Raw genomic sequence first — 19,570 nt, forward strand, 5'->3', positions numbered from 1 at the left:
TGTGCCCGGAATGGACACTACCTACCTTCTCTGCCACTTTGTGAGGGGCTGTGAGAAGGATGAGAGTCAAACACAGCTACAAAAATTCTCTGGGGATGCCACCTGTGCCCCCTCCACCCAATCAAATACTGAAGAGTGTCTGCCCACACCTGTACGTGGCTAGGTGTTAGGAATCAAGAATGACAAAAATAAATAGAACAAGGGGGGGGTGACCATTCTTATTTTGCGTGCGTGCAGGTATAGTAAGGCATAGCTGTAATCCCAGCAGCTGGAAAGCAGAGGCAGGTGGTCCTCTGTGAGTCTCAGACCAGACAGATCGGGACTATGTCGACGGGGAGGGGGAGGAGGAAGGACGACTGATAATGCCGTCTACGTAAACCTTCACCTGACTTCCTGTTCCTTTCCGGATCGCACACCCTCCCATTCTTCCTACATAATGGTTTCCCATGTCAGCTTATACTTTTAAAATGTGGCTCTTGGCCACAGGAGTTGAAAGGACATGGAAGTAACCTATTGGTTTGTTCCCTGTTCAACTTCAGGTACAAGATCTCAAGGTGGCCTCTCCTGCAACTGTCAGCCGTTGTGGAATGGTGTTTGTGGACCCAGACGAACTCAAGTGGATGCCTTACGTTAAAACGTGGATGAGCAGGATGTCTAAAAAAGTGAGTACGCCCAGATGCCCCCCTGTTCCGCCCCCCCCCCAGTCTCCCTGTGTGTGCTGGGGCTTCCCACAAATGTGAGTCGCTCTAGCGGTGTGTGTGATTAGAGGGATTCCATCATCTTAGCTTCTCTGTCTCCCGACAAATCCCTGGATCCTCCGAGAACTTACACACCCACCCCACAAGCCTGTTGTACTCTACGTCGCCTGCCAGCCCAGCCGCCTGTCACTCTGCCTCTGCCTCCTGCCCTCCCTGCACCCTTCTCTGCAAACTGCTTCCTCTTAAGGACCAACGTGAGGGGCAGCCTCAGTCTCACTGTGCCCCTCATGCCCCCCTCAAGAAAAGAAGAGAAAAAGAAAAAGAACAGTGAACAACACTTCCCCGACATCGTGGTGGGCGATCAAAGGAAATGGTAATAAGGAACATTTAAATTCAGACGCTGGTTGGATTTCAGGGTTTAGGAGCCTTGAATATCTGGGAGAGCCAGAAGAAAAGAAAAACCTGTTTACCTCCTGCCCTGATCATAGGGGCAGTACACATGGTCACCCCAAGAGGTACAAGGTGTAAGATACATTATTTCTGACATCTTACGGTGACGTGATAGGCTTGCTATAGTCAGGGCACCAATCCCAGGGTTATCGTTTGCAACTGGAGTGTGTGGCTTACAGCAGGGTTCACGCTGCGCTCGGTGGCGCGCGGGGATTTTAAACACACACATTCACGTGTTTACCATTATAGCGCTTCACTTACGTGCCCTGAAACTCCGCCGTGTTCTACCTAGTCATGCTTCCTTTGCCCAGGCTCGGACTCAGTGATCTTTTACTACCCCTGTGCTTTCAACCCTTTCCCAGAAGCCAGACAGTTGGGATCATAATATACAACCTTTGGGAACTAACTTTTTCTTTTAGCTTAGCACTGTGCATTTAAGGTACCCAATGTCTATCTTGATCTGCTATTTCTGTTTAACATTGAGTGATAATGTTCACAGCTCATTTGTTCATTTGCTTACTAAAAGACATTGTGGACGCCTGGGGTTTGCGCAATTACCAATAAATTTACTAAGGGCACTAGTGTGCAGATTTTCCCTTGAAATTTTGGTTAGTTTGGGTAAATACGTAGAAGTAGAGTTTCTAGATCAGATCCATGTCGTTGGCTTTGTAAGAAATTTCCAGATTGTCCCCTCCAGTGGCTGTGACATTTTAGTGTTCACACCCACAGGGGAGGAAAGTTCCTGTTGCTCAAATGCTTCCCACCCTTTGGCACGTTTGGTGCTGTGGGACTTACGCAGCAGGGTCTTATTTCAATTTACAGGTGCTCACTCAAGCATGCCTTTGTGTTCTGGTTTCCACGTATCATATGTCACCTTCGCTAAAGTATGAATTAGGGAACAGTTTTGCCCATTACTTAAGTAGTGTTCAAGATGTGTGTTCAACAATTGATTACGCTGTGGAACGTTTGCTTGATGGTGCCAAGATCTGTTGCATGTGTGTAACTCCGTGAAGCCGCGTCTCTCTGCCTGTCTAATGAAGATGCGAATGGCCAACAGTGTGGCAGGAGAAAGGAAAATAAGAGTGAAAGAGTGCTGCCGGACAGGAGGGTTGATGCCGGCGGCGGTGGCGATCTGAGTGGGGCTGGCAGGCAGAGACAGGAAATGGGAGGAGAGATCTGCGAAGAGAGGGTTGCCGTACGAGAAAAGAAAGGGCCAGCCACCCAGCTAGCTACACAGCAAGCCGTGGAGTAAGAAGTAAAGAAAGGGTTGGAGAAAAGCCTGGAGGCAAACTATAGATGGGATAATTTAAGAAAAGCTGGCTAGACGTTATTTGTAACAGCCAGAACCTGGAAGCAACCTAGATGCCCCTCAACCGAAGAATGGATAAAGAAGATGTGGTACATTCACACAATGGAGGATTACTCAGCAGGAAAGCACAATGGAATCCTGGAGTTCACAGGGAAATGGATGGAGCTAGAAGAAACCATCCTGAGTGAGGTAACCCAGTCACAGAAAGACAAACATGGTATGTACTCACTAGTGTGTGGATTTTAGACACAGAGCAAAGGGCCACCAGCCTACAGTTCACACCACCAGAAAAGCCAGGAAACAAGGAGGACCCTAAGAGAGACATACATGGTCCCCCAGAGAAGGGAAAGGGACAAGATCTCCTGAGCAAATTGGGAGCATGGAGGGAGGGGAGAGGGAGTCCGGAGAAAGAGAAGGGGAGAACAGGAGGGGAGAGGAGAGAGGGCAGGAGGGAACAGGAAGATTGAGACAGAGAAAGAATAGAGGAGAGCAAGAAAAGAGATACCATAATAGAGGGAGCCATTATGGATATAAGGAGAAATCTGGCTCTAGGGAAATGCTCAGAGATCTACAAGGATGAACCCAACTAACAATCTAAGCAATAGTGGAGAGGCTACTTCAATGCCCTTCCACGGTAATGATATTGATGACTACCTTATATGCCATCCTAGAGCCTTCATCTAGTAGCTGATGGAAGCAGAAGCAGGTACCCACAGCTAAATACTAGCCGAACTCCTGGAATCCAGTTGCAGAGAGGGAAGAGTGATGAGCAAAGGGGTCAAGACCAGGCTACAGAAACCCACAGGAACAGCTGACCTGAACAAGGGGGAGCTCATGCACCCCAGTCTGCATAGGACTGACCCAGACCCCCTGAATGTGGGTGTTTGTTAAAAGGATTGGACAGTCTACTGGGCCTCTAGTAATGGACCAGTATTTATCCCTAGTATACGAATGGACTTTGGGAGCCCATTCCACATAGAGGGATACTGTCTCAGCCTAGACACATGGGGGAGGGCCTAGGCTTTGATTGACTGTGAAGATCCCCCAGAGAAGGCCTCACCCTCCTGGGGGAGCAAAAAGGGTATGGGCTGGGGTTTGGTGGGGGTGACAGGGGAGGGTGAGGGATTGACATGTAAAACAAGCTTGTTTCAAATTTAAATAAAAAAGACAGGAAGGGAGGGAAGGAAGGAAGGAAGGAGGGAGGGAGGAAGGAAAGCTAGCTAGAAACAAGCCAAGCTAAGGCCAGGGACTCATAAGAAAGAATATGCCTCTGTGTGTATTTATTTGGGAGCTGGGTGGTGGGTCCCCAAAAGAGCAAAAGAATAAAATTTTAAAAAACAACCAAAAACTACAGAGATCTAGTACATGTTTTGGTTGATTTACAAGTATTGACTCTTATTGTAATGCAATCATGCTATGTTTTAAATGTAAATTCCAATTGTTCATGCTAGTGCATAAGGAATTATTATCTTCCTTATCGTGTATTAGCCTATGACCTACAATGACCTAAAACTTTTCTGTGTAGTTGCTTCTTAGTTCTAGTTGTATTTTGCCAGTTGGGGGGGATTTTACTCACAGATAATCCTGCCATTTTTGAATAAAGACAGTTTTACTTTTTCCTTTCTTTTTTATATTTTAGTTTTCTGGGTTTGGGAGTGGTTTCTGGTGTGTGTGTGTGTGTGTGTGTGTGTGTGTGTGTGTGTGTGTGTGTGCGTGTGTGTGCCCAGAAGGGGGCATCGGATGCTCTGCAGCTAGAGTTAAAGGCATTTGTGTTCCTCCTGATGTGCTTGTCTTCCACAAAAGTTAACATGTGTTCTTAGCCGCAGAGACATTTCTCCAACCCCTACTTCTCCAGTTCTAATCTGCGAATCTTTGCTTTTATTGTCCTGTGACATTAGCTTGAACTTCCCCCGCAGCACGGGATCATACGGGTTGAACTAACTTTTACATCTTTGGAAATTATCCCTTCCACCTTGTTGAGACATTGAAATGCCCCCTTCTCTGCTGGTGCTTTTTATTGTTCTTAGACGTGATAGTCAGAAAACAATGCTGTGTGATGCATGCACTGGTCCTTTAGGAAGTCCTTATGAAGTGACACCTCTGGACCCATTACCAGACAAGAAGTGCAGTGCATCCTCCACTGCCTCGTCTGTCCTCTGTATACTCCTACTGATCTGTGGGTTTCTGCAGACTTTGTTTCATGCTATGTGATGCTAAAACCCTCTGTTCTAAAGGCTACTGAATACACTACACACATGGATTTTAAACACCCCCTTTCTAATTTTAATCAGGATTGTAGGAGCCAGAGGAATCAGGGACACACAAGAAAACTCACAGAATCCGCTAACCTGGGCTCACAGGGGCTCACAGAGACTGAACTGACAGCCAGGGAAATGGCTTGGGACTGACCTATGTCCTCTGCATGTGTATTGTGTGTATTACAGTTGTGTAGCTTGCTCTTCCTTTGGGACCACTCATACTGGGTTGCCTTGCCTGACCTTAATACCTTGATTTGCCATGCTTTGTTGATAATAACTTCCTAAACAGAAATGGAGGAGGAAGGGATTGGGGGAGGAGGGACTGGGAGGAGAGGAGGGAGGGAAGCTGCAGGCAGGATGTAAAATAAATAAATGAAATTATTTTTTTAAACACATAAATGATACAAGAAAGAATGTCCTCATAGGTTATTTATGTTTCATTTTCAGCTGAATGATGACACCCAAGAATATCTATTGAACCTTTTCAAACGTTATATTGATGAAGGATTACATTTTATAAACAAAAAGTGCAGCCAAGCCATCCCACAGGTGGACATCAGCAAAGTGACCACACTCTGTTGTCTGCTGGAGTCTTTGCTACTCAGCAAAGATGGAAGCATCTTGTCAATGGTATGAAATTTTGTTTTGTTTGAAAGGTGTGTGTGTGTGTGTGTGTGTGTGTGCATTGAGCCAGGCATGGTGGTGCACACCTTTAATCCCAGGAGGCAGAAGCAGGCAGATCTCTTTGAATTTGAGGCCAGCCTGGTCTACAGAGGAAGTTCCAGGACAGCTGGAGCTGTTACACAGAGAAACCCCATCTTGTAAAACCAAAGAAATAAATAAGTAAATGAATAATAAATAATATACTTTGGGGGGACAGGACAAATGGCTCAGTGTTTAAGAGTGCTGGTGATATGCATGTATGTATGTAAGTATACATAAGACATAATACTCATACACATAAAAAGATAAATCAAAGTGTATGTGCTGTGTATGTGTGTGTGTGTTTCTGTGTGTGTGTTTGTGCATGTGTGTGTGTGTGTGTGTGTGTGTGTTGGCATGTGAATGCCATTGTGCACAGGTGAAGATCAGAAGGTAATGTTGGGGATTTGTTCTCTTCCTACCAATGGTCCTGGAATCAAGCTCGGGTTGGCGTGCATAAGTGCTTTTACACACTGAGCCACCTCATCAGCCCTACTATAAAACTACAGTATGCTGAAGTCCACATCAGGGTGTGTCTCCTATTGGTTCCTGTCATTCACTTTTCACGGTTTCCCTTCATGTAAACGAGGAAACGAGGAATTGCTACTTTGTAGAACCACTAATGAGGAATCGCTACTTTGTAGAACCACTAAATAAAACACTTGCCCAGTTAAACTCTTAAGTCTAATGAGACAAAATCCTAAATCTTACAATTTAGGGTTTCTTTTCTCTCAGAAAGTAAGATGTTCACACTGTTTCTCTTTGTCCTTTCAGGAACAAATGAAGCTGAACACTTTACTGTGCCAGACTTTTGTGTTCTGTTATTTGTGGTCTTTGGGTGGAAACTTAACTGAAAATTACTGGGATTCTTTTGATACATTTATTCGAACACAATTTGATGATAATCCTGATGCCAGGGTAAGGACCAAAGGGGGCGACATCATAACTTCAAATCCTTAAAATTTAAGAGTAAAACTTTATGACCTTTATGTTTTGTAAATAGAAGAGTAATACCCACGTGATTAAACAAACACTCCAGAAAATGTAGTTGTAAGCTTAACGTTTTGAATTAATAGAATATAATTTAATTGTAAATAAAAAGAAATGTGTGAACAAGAAAATCAACGTCTTTAAGAACTTTAGCCCTATTCTTTGAGAGGATTTTAAAAAGAAAAGTTATTCTCTCTTAGACACTGACAATATCTATCATATTCAAAATAAAGAACAAACAAGCAAGCAAATAAGAAATATTGGTGTGCTTTTAGGAGGCATTTGATATCAATAAGGCAAATGGTCTGTGAACCCCTGAACTGTAAATGAATACTAAGTCCTAATTAACAGGTGCATTTTCACAGTTGGTCTGTATATTAACTCTTTTAACTATGTTTTATGCAACCCAACATTAAGCAAATATGCTATGGTGACCAGATCCCTCCCCGTCACAGATAGATTTGCAAATATGGAGGAAGAGGCAAATATACCTTGTGTTATTGGACTAGACCTCAAAATAACACTACTCATTCATTTTCAGAATACTAATGTATGGGTATAATTGTATGAAAATGGACATGTGCATACAGATGTCCTTGGAGAAACTGATTACAGTATGCTCTCAAGGGTGCAAAGTCTGCAGATGCTCAATTCCCTTCTTTAAATGGGCATTTGTTGACAAATACCCTACACATCCCGCCTGTGTGCACTAACCCGTCTCTAGATTACTTACAGCACCTAAAGCAATGAAGCACATTCAGTACAGAGAGAATGTTTGGAAACATCTTACTGTATCTGTTTGATTAACTGTCTCTTTCACTTCTGGCATTTCTGTTTGGTTCTTTTCCAGACTCTCAATTTCCTTGGAAAATTTTTCACCCATGTTGTCAAATTTCTCATGCATTTTGCTAGTTTTCTCACTCATATTGGTGATTTTAATCTAGGACCTGAACTAATTTCCTTATTTCACTCACCCTGTCAACATCATCCCTGAAATTATTCATTTTTTAAAATGTAGGATGTGAATTTTTTTGTAAGTAGGGTCTCACTGTGAAACCCTGGCCTGGAACTTACCTATGTAGACCAAGCTGGCCTAAACCTCACAGAGATCCACCTGCTTCTGCCTTCTGGGTGGGAGGGTTAAAGGCATATGCCACCTCTGACAAAACAAAGAATTGTTTTTCACAACATCTCTGTTTCTCCATAACCTTTGCCTTCTGCAGGATCTGTATTAGCTATTTTGTATTTTGGGTGTTTCTGAGCTGTAATTTGCGCATCTGTTGGGTTGAAAGATTTTTTTTTTCCTCTTACCACTTTTGTTTTACTTTAAAGGTGTACTTCCTTTTATTTTACGTATATGAGTGTTTTGCCTGGATGTATGTTCGCACACCACATGTGCGCAGTGTCCATGGAGGCCAGAGGAGGGAATTGGATACCCTGGGACTGGAGTTCCAGGTCATTGTGAGCCACTACGCAGGTGCTGGAAACTGAACCTGGTTCCTCTACAAGAGCAGCAAGTGCTCTTCGCAGCCAAGCCATCTTTCCATCCAGCTCCTTATCTGCTTTGTTTTATGTGGGTCTTCTTAGTGCCAAGTCTTCCCTATGTAGAGAGGAGAAGCAGATAGCAGTAAGAGTGATAGTGATTTGAAAACAAACCCGACACTAGAATGTAGTAAAAAGCAATAATGGATTTCATCTTCATCCCCCAACGTGGTACAAGAAAAGAGGGTTAGGATATTGTGGAGAAAATGGAGCATGCGGGTTGTGACAGCTAAAGAAAGTTCTAAAGGATAAGTAATGGGAGAAAGGAAGAAAGACAAAATTTGACAAAGTAAAATAAGAATTCAACAAAGAAACTAAGAAGTCTGTATGGGGCTGGGAACTCAGAGGCAGAGTGCTTGGCTAGAAGAAAGAGAAAGGAAAGGAAGGAAGGAAAGAATGGAGGGAGGGAGGGAGGGAGAAGGAAGGAAAGAAAGAAAATGAAGATTCAGAAAATAAAAGAGAAGTGAGGCTCGTTTTAGAAACTTCTGCCACAATTTCTTCCTAACTGAAGCTCCCAGTAGAGTGCCTCTGTGGGTCCCAGTCAGCTGGACTGGCCTCCTCCCTTCCCTATTGAGCAGTGGCCTTGTCCCCTTTGAAGTTTCTCAGCCAGCAGCATGGGGTGCACTCTCAGGGCAATGTCCACCTTGCCAGCTACTGTCCCCTTTCTGCATGTGTCAGATTTTAATGCTGAAGGCTCCAAGGGGATTGAGCTGGCACGCATACAGACAAGTAGGCACACACACACATAAATAAGTATGTAAATAAATAAATTCCATCCCCACACTCTGTAAGGTGGAGACAGGAAGATCTCTGGCTGGGTCTTGTTAGCCACCAACCTCCCTCCAGGTTCAGTAAGACATCACTGAGAGAGGACACCCAACGTCCTCCACTGACCTCTGCACTCATCCACACATGAGCATATCACATGCACACATGCGCGCATACACACACACTCACACACACACACACACACACACACACACACACACACACACACACGGAATGAATGCATCCCCACTGCAGTTAAATTAAAAAGGAAAAGACTTGGGTTATGATATGTGAACAAATACTTCTTAAAAATAAAATGAAACTCAAGTCCGCTTGTGCTCTCTGACCGCCTTTGTTTTTACGTGGATGTATCTATTGCTGGGGGGGGGGGTCAGTGTTGTCCATTGATACTTGAATTTTCTGTTTCAGCTTCCCAGTTCTGGAGACCTGTGGAGCATCCATGTCGACTTTGACACCAAACGCTTGGACCCCTGGGAACGAATCATACCCACCTTCAAGTACACCAGGGAGGTCCCATTCTTTGAGATGCTCGTCCCTACAACAGACACAGTGCGCTATGGCTACCTAATGGAAAAGCTTCTGGCGGTCAGGCATTCAGTGTTGTTCACGGGAACAACTGGAGTGGGCAAGGTAGGAGACCGGCATCACATAAGAAGTGCTATCTATCAACAGAGGGGGGACTGTGGAGTTGGGGTCCTGTGCATTGGAAATAACACATTGTTTCCCAGGGGAAATTGGGTTTTTAGATTGTATCACTTCTTCAGGATGAATTTTCTCTGTGGAATCTACATAGACCCTGGGATTCCCCCAAAGTTTATCAGTTCCTGACTATATCCTCAGGTTGATGTTATCAACCAGGCTTTGAGCTTAGGGGCATTTCTGTACTCTGCAGTCGTCTAGTGCTGTCTGGAGAGAAACTGCCCAGGGCAGCTGTGTCCCCCAAGGACTGTTAATGGAGGTCATTCTGTCCCTTTTCCTAGTTACTTTTAACTTACACAGCCACAACTTCTGTGTCATTTTAACTTGAGGAGGGGGAGAAGAAAATGCTTAGAGGAGACCACACAGACCAGGGTTCATTGTTTCCCTCCTATTTTATCACTAAGAAATGTGGACCAGCAAGACAGCTCAGCAAACAAAGGAGCTTGCTGTCAAGATTGGCTACCTGGGTTCAATCCCTGGGACACCGCATCGGAAGGAGAAAACCAATTCCTGTTCAGTTGTCCTCTGGGCTCCACACATGTGCACCATGACATACAGGCACTCCCACATACATGCTCACACACACCCACATACAAACTCACACATGCACACAATAAATACAATATAAATTTTAGAAGATTTCAAATAAAGAAATGTCGGTCTACCTCGGTGTCAAATTGGGCTGAATAGTACAGATGAATTTTGGTGTAACTCTAAGACTTTTTTTCTGAGTTAGATCTGATTAAAATATTTCTTCGGTTCTAATGAGTATAACTGAAATCAGTGTCCACAGTGAAAGAATCCCCAACAGTTCCATCTAGATCCAGACCTCCTGTTTCTCATTCACTGTGCTGGATCCTGACCAGTGTAGGCTACTGAGAAGCTATCATATTGAATGTGAAATCGGTTAACATATTCTGTTTTATTCAAAGTCTGTTATTGCAAAAGGATTGCTGAATCGAATTCAAGAGTCAGCTGGCTACGTCCCTGTTTATCTCAATTTTTCTGCCCAAACATCTTCTGCAAGGACACAAGAGATCATTGAGTCAAAACTGGAAAGAAAAAGAAAAAATATTCTAGGTAAGAATCACCATTCCAGGTTTTTTTTTTCCACACAAAGTATTCATTCAGCCAACGAATTGCACACAAGGAGGCAGGCTGAGGGAACTGGCTAGCTTCCTCCTCTTTTCATGGGATGGAGCCACCTTCTCCATTCTCACAGACGCAGCAGGAGGTGCGTCCCCTAGGATTCCAAGTGAAGTCAAAGTGAAGATCAGCCCGACCATCTTCAGTCTGTGACACTGCATGTCTCCCCTCGTGTCCACCCAAGGTCCTCACATCTCAGTTGACTCCCATTTGTTTAAAACCAGCAAAGGTCTTCATAGCCGGCACATGGAGTTTCTGGGTTTAATTGGAAGTAAGCATAAGATGGAGTTTCTGGGTTTGATTGGAAGTAAGCATAAGATTAGGTTTGTTATCAGCCAAGGCTTAGTGGCTCCTTCTCTTTCCTTTATTAGCTAATTAGATTTTTTTTAAGGTGTAATTTTCCTGTCACCTTTAGATGCTTCAGCGCTGGATCAGTGTAAAACATCAATGCCAAGCCTAATTTAAAGTCCGCCCTTGCCTCTGACATGAGCCGGATTTTCAGTTCCAGGTCCTGGCGTGGAGGGTAGCGTGGGGTGTTTCTTACGAGCCCTGGAGGTCCCGATGTGCAGAGGTGGAAGATGGAATAGACTCGTGATTTGTCCCTCTTTGGTGTTTAGATTGTCACTGTGTGTGGCCCCTGCTCCTCTGGGGCTGGACTGCTATCCATGTTCTCTGGGAGGCAGGCGTGCCCCAGCAAACTCTTGTGAGCTTTCCTAAAAGAGCAGTTCACGGGTCAGGCTCCGGCCTCCTTACTGAAGGGCTGCATGGGTCTGCACTCATTCCCGTCTTCCAGCAATAGGGCCTTCACCTCCCACATGCTGGGCTTCTCTTAGCAGAGCCCACAGCCCTTCTGGACGGGTACCTGACAGAGCTCAGGCTCAGCTGTTTCCACATTCATTGTCCACCATGCACTGACCTCCATGTGTCAACAGTGGGGTTACCAATGCCTCCCTTTTCCTTGATGAGCTAAGCACGGGGCAGCAGATGCCAGGCCGGGTTTGTGACGGAGCTCCATGTTTTTATGAATGGTTCTCGTAGGTCCTTTCTTTGCAGCCTGGTCTTGCCACATGGCTTCTTTGAAGCAGAAGATGGTTTGGAGCCCTGAATTAGCTTCAGTTGCCTTGGAACCGCCACCTATCATTGCTCGCAGCCAAGGGGCTGTAGCTGCTTTCTCAAGCTCTGAATGCCAGAATGGGTGAACTCACCTTCTGCTCTTCCTTCCTACTGTCCAGGAATCTCCACGGATGGGATTGGGGTGGTTTTAAATACCGAAGCCCATTTTCAGGGTCAGAGCGGTGAGGTGGTGGTCGTGAATGAAATCTTTGGTCTCTGTCTCAGTTAGGATTTCTATTGCTGCAAAGAGACTCCATGACCACAGCAAGTCTTATAAAGGAAAACACTTTAATTGGGGGCTGGCTTAAAGTTCAGAGGTTTAGTCCACTGTCATCATGGCGGCACACAGCAGAATGGAGCTGGAGAGGTAGCTGTGAGTTCTAATATGGATCCGTAGGCAACCGAAAGGACCCTGAGCCACTGGCCTGGCTTGAGCACCTGAAACTTCCAAGTCTGCCTCCAGTGACACACTTCCTCCACACCTCCTGAGAGTACCACTCCCTATGGGCTTCTGGGGGCCATTTTTTCTTCCGGGTCACCACAGTATCCCTCTACCTCCTTCTATGGAAAGATAATTCCTTTCCCTCCCCATGCTCAGGTGCTCAGGCCATCTAGTCCTCACATCTGGAAAGGTTCAGACCTCACTGGGGAGTTTCCTAGACTAAAGGCGGGGATCACATGACACAATAATGTGAATGCCTTAATTGATCTATCTCTCCTGGAAGAGGGCCGGTGGGCAGATCCCTCATGACCCCACCCCTCTCAACACGGAGAACTACACCTCAACATGAACCTTTGTAAGGACAAACCGTCTTCAAGCAACAACAACAACAACAACAAAATGGCCTTACATTTTCTAATGACAAACTGTAATTCTTTTAAAACCCTTTCTTTCCCCCAGGAGCCCCAGGGAACAAACACGTTGTGATTTTTGTTGATGATCTGAATATGCCCCGACTGGATCGCTATGGCTCCCAACCACCAATAGAATTGCTTCGGCAATATCAAGATTTTGGTGGATTTTATGATAGAAACAAACTCTTTTGGAAAGAAATACAGGTTAATTTTAGATTTTACATTAATTGGTATATTCAAATATGGAATATTATTTGTCAGAGCTACTATAATAAAAGACTATGGTCTGGGCAGTTTAACCTATTTTTTTCATAATTCTGAAGGCTAGAAATGCAAGATCAATGAGTCAGCAGAATCTGTTCTTCTAGGACTTCTCTGCTTGACCTGTAGATGTCTTCTCCTCCTCATGTCTCCCCACCAATCCCACCCCACCCCCACCCCCCTCCCCACCCCCACGCTGAGGCAGGGTTTCTCTGTGTAGCAGCCCTGGCTGTCCTGGAACTAACTTTATAGATCAGGCTGGTCTTGAACTCACAGAGATCCACCCACACCTGCCTCCCAAGTGCTGGGATTAAAAGCATATGCCATCACCACCCAGCTACTCATGTCTTTGCATGGGCTTATTAGTCTACTTTTTGTTGCTAACCACAGGTTGGGTAAGTTATAAAGAGTCTGAGGGAGAATGAAGAGACTGCGTTGACTTCCCGCTCTGTTTCTGTTCTGCAAAGGGACATGTCTGGGGTGTCCTTACTATGAGCAAAATGATTTACCTCAGACGTGTCCCTTGGCAGAACATTTGCTCATAGCAAAGACAAATTGCACCAAGCTCTGTTACGCCATTTAACTCTCCCCGCATCCCTGCAATCCAATGTTGTTATTAGCTCCAAGACAAATAGACAGCCCAAACCGTACAGTTTGGGTTATCCATTGTAAATGTTTCTCTGATCACTTATTCCTTTTCATTTCCATGGTCGTTATCTGAAGCCAAGCCTTCTCTCACACAGACTTCTGAAGTCGGTAGTGTCTACCTCGTGTGGCTATCCACTGGATTAAACTAACACAATGAACTGATCCCTAGACTCCCTAGGTCTATTCCCTGATCTGCAGACAGCCAGAGTGGACTTTTAATCTCTACTGTTTGTTCTCAAAGATTTATTATTTTTATTTTTAATTATGTGCCTATATGGGGAGACGTGCACATGCCCCCGTAGAGTCCAGATGTGGGTGCTGGGAATGAAGCTCTGCAACAGCAAACTACAGTCCCCTGAAAGATGGAAGGCATTCTTAAACACTGAGCCAGCTTGCCAGCCCCCAGAGCGGCCTTTTCCAAATACAGCCCTGACACCACCAACTGAGCAACTTAGTTAAACATCCAAGACCTTGGCTTCTCCATCATGAAGGGAGGGGAGGAATAGTGACCTCAGATGGCCATGGGGTTGCAATGCTGCCTCAGAAGAAGGTCTGTTCTGAGTCTGATGTTAGGGAGGGCAGGTCTTATCTCTTTGTCTACAGAGTGACCCGAGTGGCTTTCTCTCCACACAGGATGTAACCATCGTATCAGCATGCGCACCTCCAGGAGGGGGCCGAAACCCTGTGACACCCCGCTTCATCAGACACTTCAGCATGCTGTGCCTGCCCATGCCCTCCGAGCACAGTCTGAAGCAGATTTTCCAGGTGAGAGTGGAGTCTAACCTGAACCAGATGGGAAAAGAAACCATGTGACGTGAGCTCCTTGGATCTCCTGGTCCAAACTGTCCACTGGGTTCCTGGGACCCCGTCCATCCCCTTCCTAAGGAGGAAGCATTCCGCCATGGGCACCCAGAGAGAAGCTGCCAGGTGTCTGCATCATTGATTTCTGTATTTGTGGTCCCACGGGCATACCATTTAGGCGTGCAGACAGATTAAATACGGCAGATCTCTTCCACTGCCCAAGCCCTTACCTCTGCTCACACTTCAGACATGACCTCTAGGCCTGGGTCTCCCCTTAAACCACATACCACTCCAGGCAGCTCCTGTTCAACACATCTCAGACAGGCTTACTTCATAGACTTACTTACTTCACCGCTGTGAACAATCAGCCATCCTTCTCCCACCTGAACTAACCTCCCCATCCGACAAATCCCTCATCTCTTTAGATGGGAAACACATGGCCGCCTTAACCTTTCAGTGCTCAGTAGTATCCATTAACGAGAAGCATTATTCTGAGAAGGATGACGACAAAGCATTAATCAGGGAGGGTGTGCCATCACCCATCACCCAAGGCTGGTCTTGGAGGATGCTAATTGATGGAGAGGAAAGAGATCCCAGGGACAGAGGGTTTTAAAGTGAACAGAGTCACAGACACAGGAAATGGGAAGTTTGTGGCAAGGCACATATCAGCTGTGAGTTCCACTCAGCCAACCCAAACAACCACAGATCACAAGAAAGAGCCTGTTCTTGAAACTGTAATCTGAAATGAACCAGGACCTGACACACAGGCGCCTTTGTGTTGGAATTTAGCCTTCCAGTTGCTCTTAGAAAAGGGCATCAGAGACTAACTTGTCCACCATCATAGAGCCCTCATCCAGTAGCTGATGGAAAGAGAAGCAGACACCCACAGCTAAACACTGAGCTGAACTGGAATCCAGATGCAGAAAGGGAGGACAAGATCAGGCTACAGAAACCCACAGAGACAGCTGACCTGAACAAGGGGGAACTAATGATCCCCCAGACTGATAGCTGGGAATCCAGCATTGTACGGACTCAGACCCCCTGAACATGGGTCTCAGTTAGAAGGCCTGGGCAGTCTACGGGACCTCTGACAGTGGAACCAGGATGTATCCCTGGTGCACAAAAGGTCTTTGGGAGCACATTCCCCATGGAGGGGTACTCCCTTAACCTAGAGGCAGGAGGGAAGGCCTGGCCCCTTCTCTAAATGACTTGACAGATTTAGATGACCCCTTCTGGAAGGCACCACCCTCCCTATGGAGTGGGGGAGTGGGGTGGGATGGGAGGGTGTTCCAGGGGCATGGAAGGGAGGGAGAGAGGGAACTAGGGTCGATATGTAAAATAAGAAAAAAAAATAAATTATTTTTAAAATTTATTAACAATTTAGAAACCTGGAAAAAAAGAAAAAGAAAAGGGTATCAGAACTAGAATATTTGAAAAACAAATATTTGGTTTTTAAAAACTCTAACTCATATTACATTTCCGGTTCTAGGCCATCTTGAATGGCTTCCTGGCTGACTTCCCACCAGCTGTAAAGCAAACTTCATCAAACATCGTGGAAGCTGCAGTTGAGATTTATAACAGGATGAGTGTCGATCTCCTGCCAACCCCAGCCAAGTCCCATTACGTCTTTAACCTGAGAGATTTATCCAAGTGTGTGCAAGGTAGTGTACTGAACCTTCTTCCTTGGCTCTGCATTTCCAACGCCCTCCACCAGCCCTCTCAGAATCACGTGCACCGAGGTGTCTGTGTTTGACTCAGCTAGGCACCCCTACATGATGCTTGCTCTCTACTGTCCCCATGAGATCTCGAATGAGGTCACCTGGGAGAGGACTTCCTGGCATGGTTCACTGAGGAGGGAAGACCTGCCCACTGTGGGTGGCACTATCGTCTGCGTTTGAGGTCGCTGCTACCGGCTGTGGATGTGCTGTGCACAGCCGGCCCACGCTCCTGCCCATATGACCCCCTATGACCCCCACGGGCTGTGGGGGAAACCGAGCCCGTCCTTCTTCCTAAGCTGCTTTCAGCGGGACATTTTATCAGAGCAACCGGAAGGTCGCTAAGACACAGAGCGTAACTTGTTCAAGTCCCCTTACACCCCTACCTCAGCTGAACTCCGGAACTTTCTCGGATCCCCAACATCCATCCCACTTCTCACTCCCAGCTGAGAGTGAGGAAGCGAAAACCAGAAGCAACCAGACCGGAGATGCCTCATCTCCCAAATCTCCCGGACCACCGTCTCCTGCCCCGAGCTGAATGTCCCCATACACTCCCTCGGGCATAAATTCTCCCCGGACACCCCTCCTCTCCTTTTCTAGAAAGACTTCTGTAAAAAAGAAATGGCCTCTCCTCATGATCCCTCCAGTTCTACCTTTTAATAGGTGTCAATCAAAGCATATACCTAACCCTGGGCTGAACGTCCCTTCCCATAGGCCAGGTCTCAGTGTTTGGCACTGCCCCCTACCCCATCACAGCAGTCCAAGGTGGAAACTCTCCTGTGTTCTTGACTCTGTCCCTGGCTTTTGTCACTCTGTCTGCATCAATGGCTGCTCATCCACCCTGCCTGAAAATTGTGGTGTCTGGGTTCTGTCCTCGGTCCACTTTTTGTCCAACCTCCTCAGTCAATTCGCCATTACAGATTTCAGCCTCCCGTCTAAGTGGGCACCTCCCACATTCAACACTTCCCAGTGTTGGACTTCTTTAAAGTTGGCAGATTGAAACTAGACTCTTAGCCAGACGTGTTGATGCACACCTTTAGTTCCAGCATTCAGGAAGCAGAGGCAGGCAGGTCTCTGTGGGTGCTACGCCAGCCTGATCTACAAAGTGTGTTCTAGGACAACCAGAGCTACATAGTGAAACCATATCTCTCTCTCTCTCTGTCTCTGTCTCTGTCTCTGTCTCTCTCTCTCTCACACACACACACACACACACAAAGAAGATTCTTGCTCTATGCCTCCACCACTGGCCACCCCTTCAAATTATATCCCAAAGCTAACTACCTCTTTCCATCCCAAGCTGAACTTAAATGTTTCCTACTCTATTAAACTGTTTTAAAATTGATTCCATAAATGCAAATTTCCTCTTTTTACCCCCCCCCCTTCTCTCAAAAAAACTACACAGGTATTCTCCAATGTGATCCAGGAACAATAAGAGAAGAAATGCAGATATTTAGACTGTTTTGCCACGAATGTCAAAGAGTATTCCATGATCGTTTGATCAATAATGAAGACAAACACTACTTCCATGTCATTTTGACAGAAATGGCCAGTAAATATCTGTTCTTTTATTTAAAAAAAAAAAAAACTGGAAAGTAATTTGGTTTCCATAAGGGAAATGAAACAAGTTTGAGTTTTAGTCACTCACAAGTAAAATTTTTGATAATATATTATGAAAGATAGTTATTAGAATAAAGAAAGGCTTGGTAGTCTTAGTCAGGTATGAAATTAGAAAGTAGAGGCATGAGAGTGGAGAAATAGAATATTGTCTGATGAGAATCCAGGAGCATGTTTCCTCTCAGACCAGAAATAGGCAGAGATACAGAGAATGAATAATGATGGGTGCTGCAGCAGGAGAAATGTAGGGAGGAAGCAAAAGAGGGTGTGGGTGAACGGAAAGACAAATATCACATGTCTTCTAGCATGAGACAGACAGACAGACAGACAGACAGATATACAGACAGATATACAGACAGATAGACAGACAGACAGACAGGATTAGTTAGCAGAAAGAAGATTAGAAGGGAAGGGAGAGGGGTGAGTAAGGGAAAACACAAATAAAAGCAATGACTTGCATTATCAAATGGTTTAATGAAACCCATTATTTTACATGATAACTACAAAACGTATTTTTATCTGGGTGTGGTATCTCATTTCCATAATCCAAGGCTCCAGCAAGAGAATTGCCCTGAGTCTGAGGCTAGCCTTGGCTACAATATAAGACTCTGTCTAAAAAAAAAAAAAAAATATGCTTTTAATTTTTAAAACTAGATTAAATTAAAAAGAAATGACTGTAATTCTAAAATGATCCTTTTTATTGAATAAGTCTTTAATATTTACTATTTAACAGAAGTTTTAAATACTTGATAAATAACCTTAAATCCGGGAAATTATCCACCCACCTAAAATAGTATATTGTTTGCATAGCTCTCTCTCCGTTTTCATATCAACTGCAGATGTGATGCTGCAGATCTTATTAAACTGCTACATTCAAGCTGAGTCCCATAGTAAAACTGCTTTTGTGTCTTAACAGACAAACACTTTGGAATTGCAATTGACCTGGAATATTTTTTAAGCAGGCCTATCATATTTGGCGACTTCATTAAGGTGAGTAGTTTGTTGCTTCACTGGACTTAAAGGTTATATTGCATTGGCTGTTTTCCAAATACAGTTCATCAACACCTCTATACGAATACATTCTGCATTGTTGACAGTTAAACATTTAAGCCGAGTGTGGGCAAGCTCCAGTCCCATTGGCAAAATCTCTGTGCTGCCTAGTTTTTATAAATACATTTTATCTAAGCGCAGCTACGCTCACTTTTTTTGCGTGCATCTATATGGCCACCTTTGCCCTGCGATGGCCGAGTACAGTAGCAGAGGGCAACACCAAAAACATTTGCTCTCTGGTCTTTTGCAGGAAAAGTTACATGCATTTTTGGCGATAGCTCAAACTCACACCATCAGATGGAAGCAAAGAGTTTTCATGCCATTCCTCAGGCCCAGAACTCTGTATTCTACATGGCTGTGCAACCCCTGATCAAAGGCTTCCAGCCATGGAAGCTTCTTAGTCAAAGGAGCTGCCCTCTTCAATTCAAGAAACTAATTAGTGGCATTCTTATATTTAACTACCTTTTATATCATTGTATGCTTCTCTTCTATCCTTCCAAATTTTCCACACATGGGCCTAAATTTACCCTCTGAACATTCCTAGAACAAATCTTCCCCCTCTACCCCACTCCACCCCACCTACACAGCAAACCACCATCTGCCTCCACAAAATGTACTCTTACTTGGGGAATACATTCCTGATGCTTCAAGGCCAAGGGACACACCCATTTTTGTTCACCAAAATTTCAGCCTCACACACAGAGCAAGGTACATAGCAGCCTGCCAACCAAAACTAATAATTTGATAATGAGCAAACCGGTCCTTCTATGAGTGTTACCACCTGACGGGGGGAAAGGGTAACTTATTTGTGTGAAATATACCTATTTAAAGATATTAAAAATGAAGGGCCGACAGCCGTAGGTGCCTATACAAGTCTGCACTAGGTTAAAGCAGTCAACATTCCCCATGGGTGCCCATACTCCTGGGTAA

The 19,570-nt window shown here is 45.0% G+C and overlaps 1 protein-coding gene across 1 annotated transcript in view; it reads left to right on the plus strand.

Annotated features, from left to right (window-relative positions):
• Dnah6 (dynein axonemal heavy chain 6) overlaps nt 1-19,570 on the plus strand; it is a 152,846-nt gene that overhangs the window by 69,841 nt on the left and 63,435 nt on the right. The window contains exons 34-43 of the mRNA XM_051202998.1: nt 540-662; nt 5,163-5,345; nt 6,192-6,335; nt 9,147-9,368; nt 10,370-10,517; nt 12,598-12,755; nt 14,094-14,225; nt 15,751-15,922; nt 17,379-17,525; nt 18,507-18,580. Of these exons, the coding sequence (XP_051058955.1) occupies nt 540-662; nt 5,163-5,345; nt 6,192-6,335; nt 9,147-9,368; nt 10,370-10,517; nt 12,598-12,755; nt 14,094-14,225; nt 15,751-15,922; nt 17,379-17,525; nt 18,507-18,580 (1,503 nt within the window). The remainder of the gene's footprint in view (nt 1-539; nt 663-5,162; nt 5,346-6,191; nt 6,336-9,146; nt 9,369-10,369; nt 10,518-12,597; nt 12,756-14,093; nt 14,226-15,750; nt 15,923-17,378; nt 17,526-18,506; nt 18,581-19,570) is intronic.

Source organism: Phodopus roborovskii, unplaced genomic scaffold, assembly GCF_943737965.1.
Source record: "Phodopus roborovskii unplaced genomic scaffold, PHOROB, whole genome shotgun sequence".
Lineage (NCBI taxonomy): Eukaryota > Metazoa > Chordata > Mammalia > Rodentia > Cricetidae > Phodopus > Phodopus roborovskii.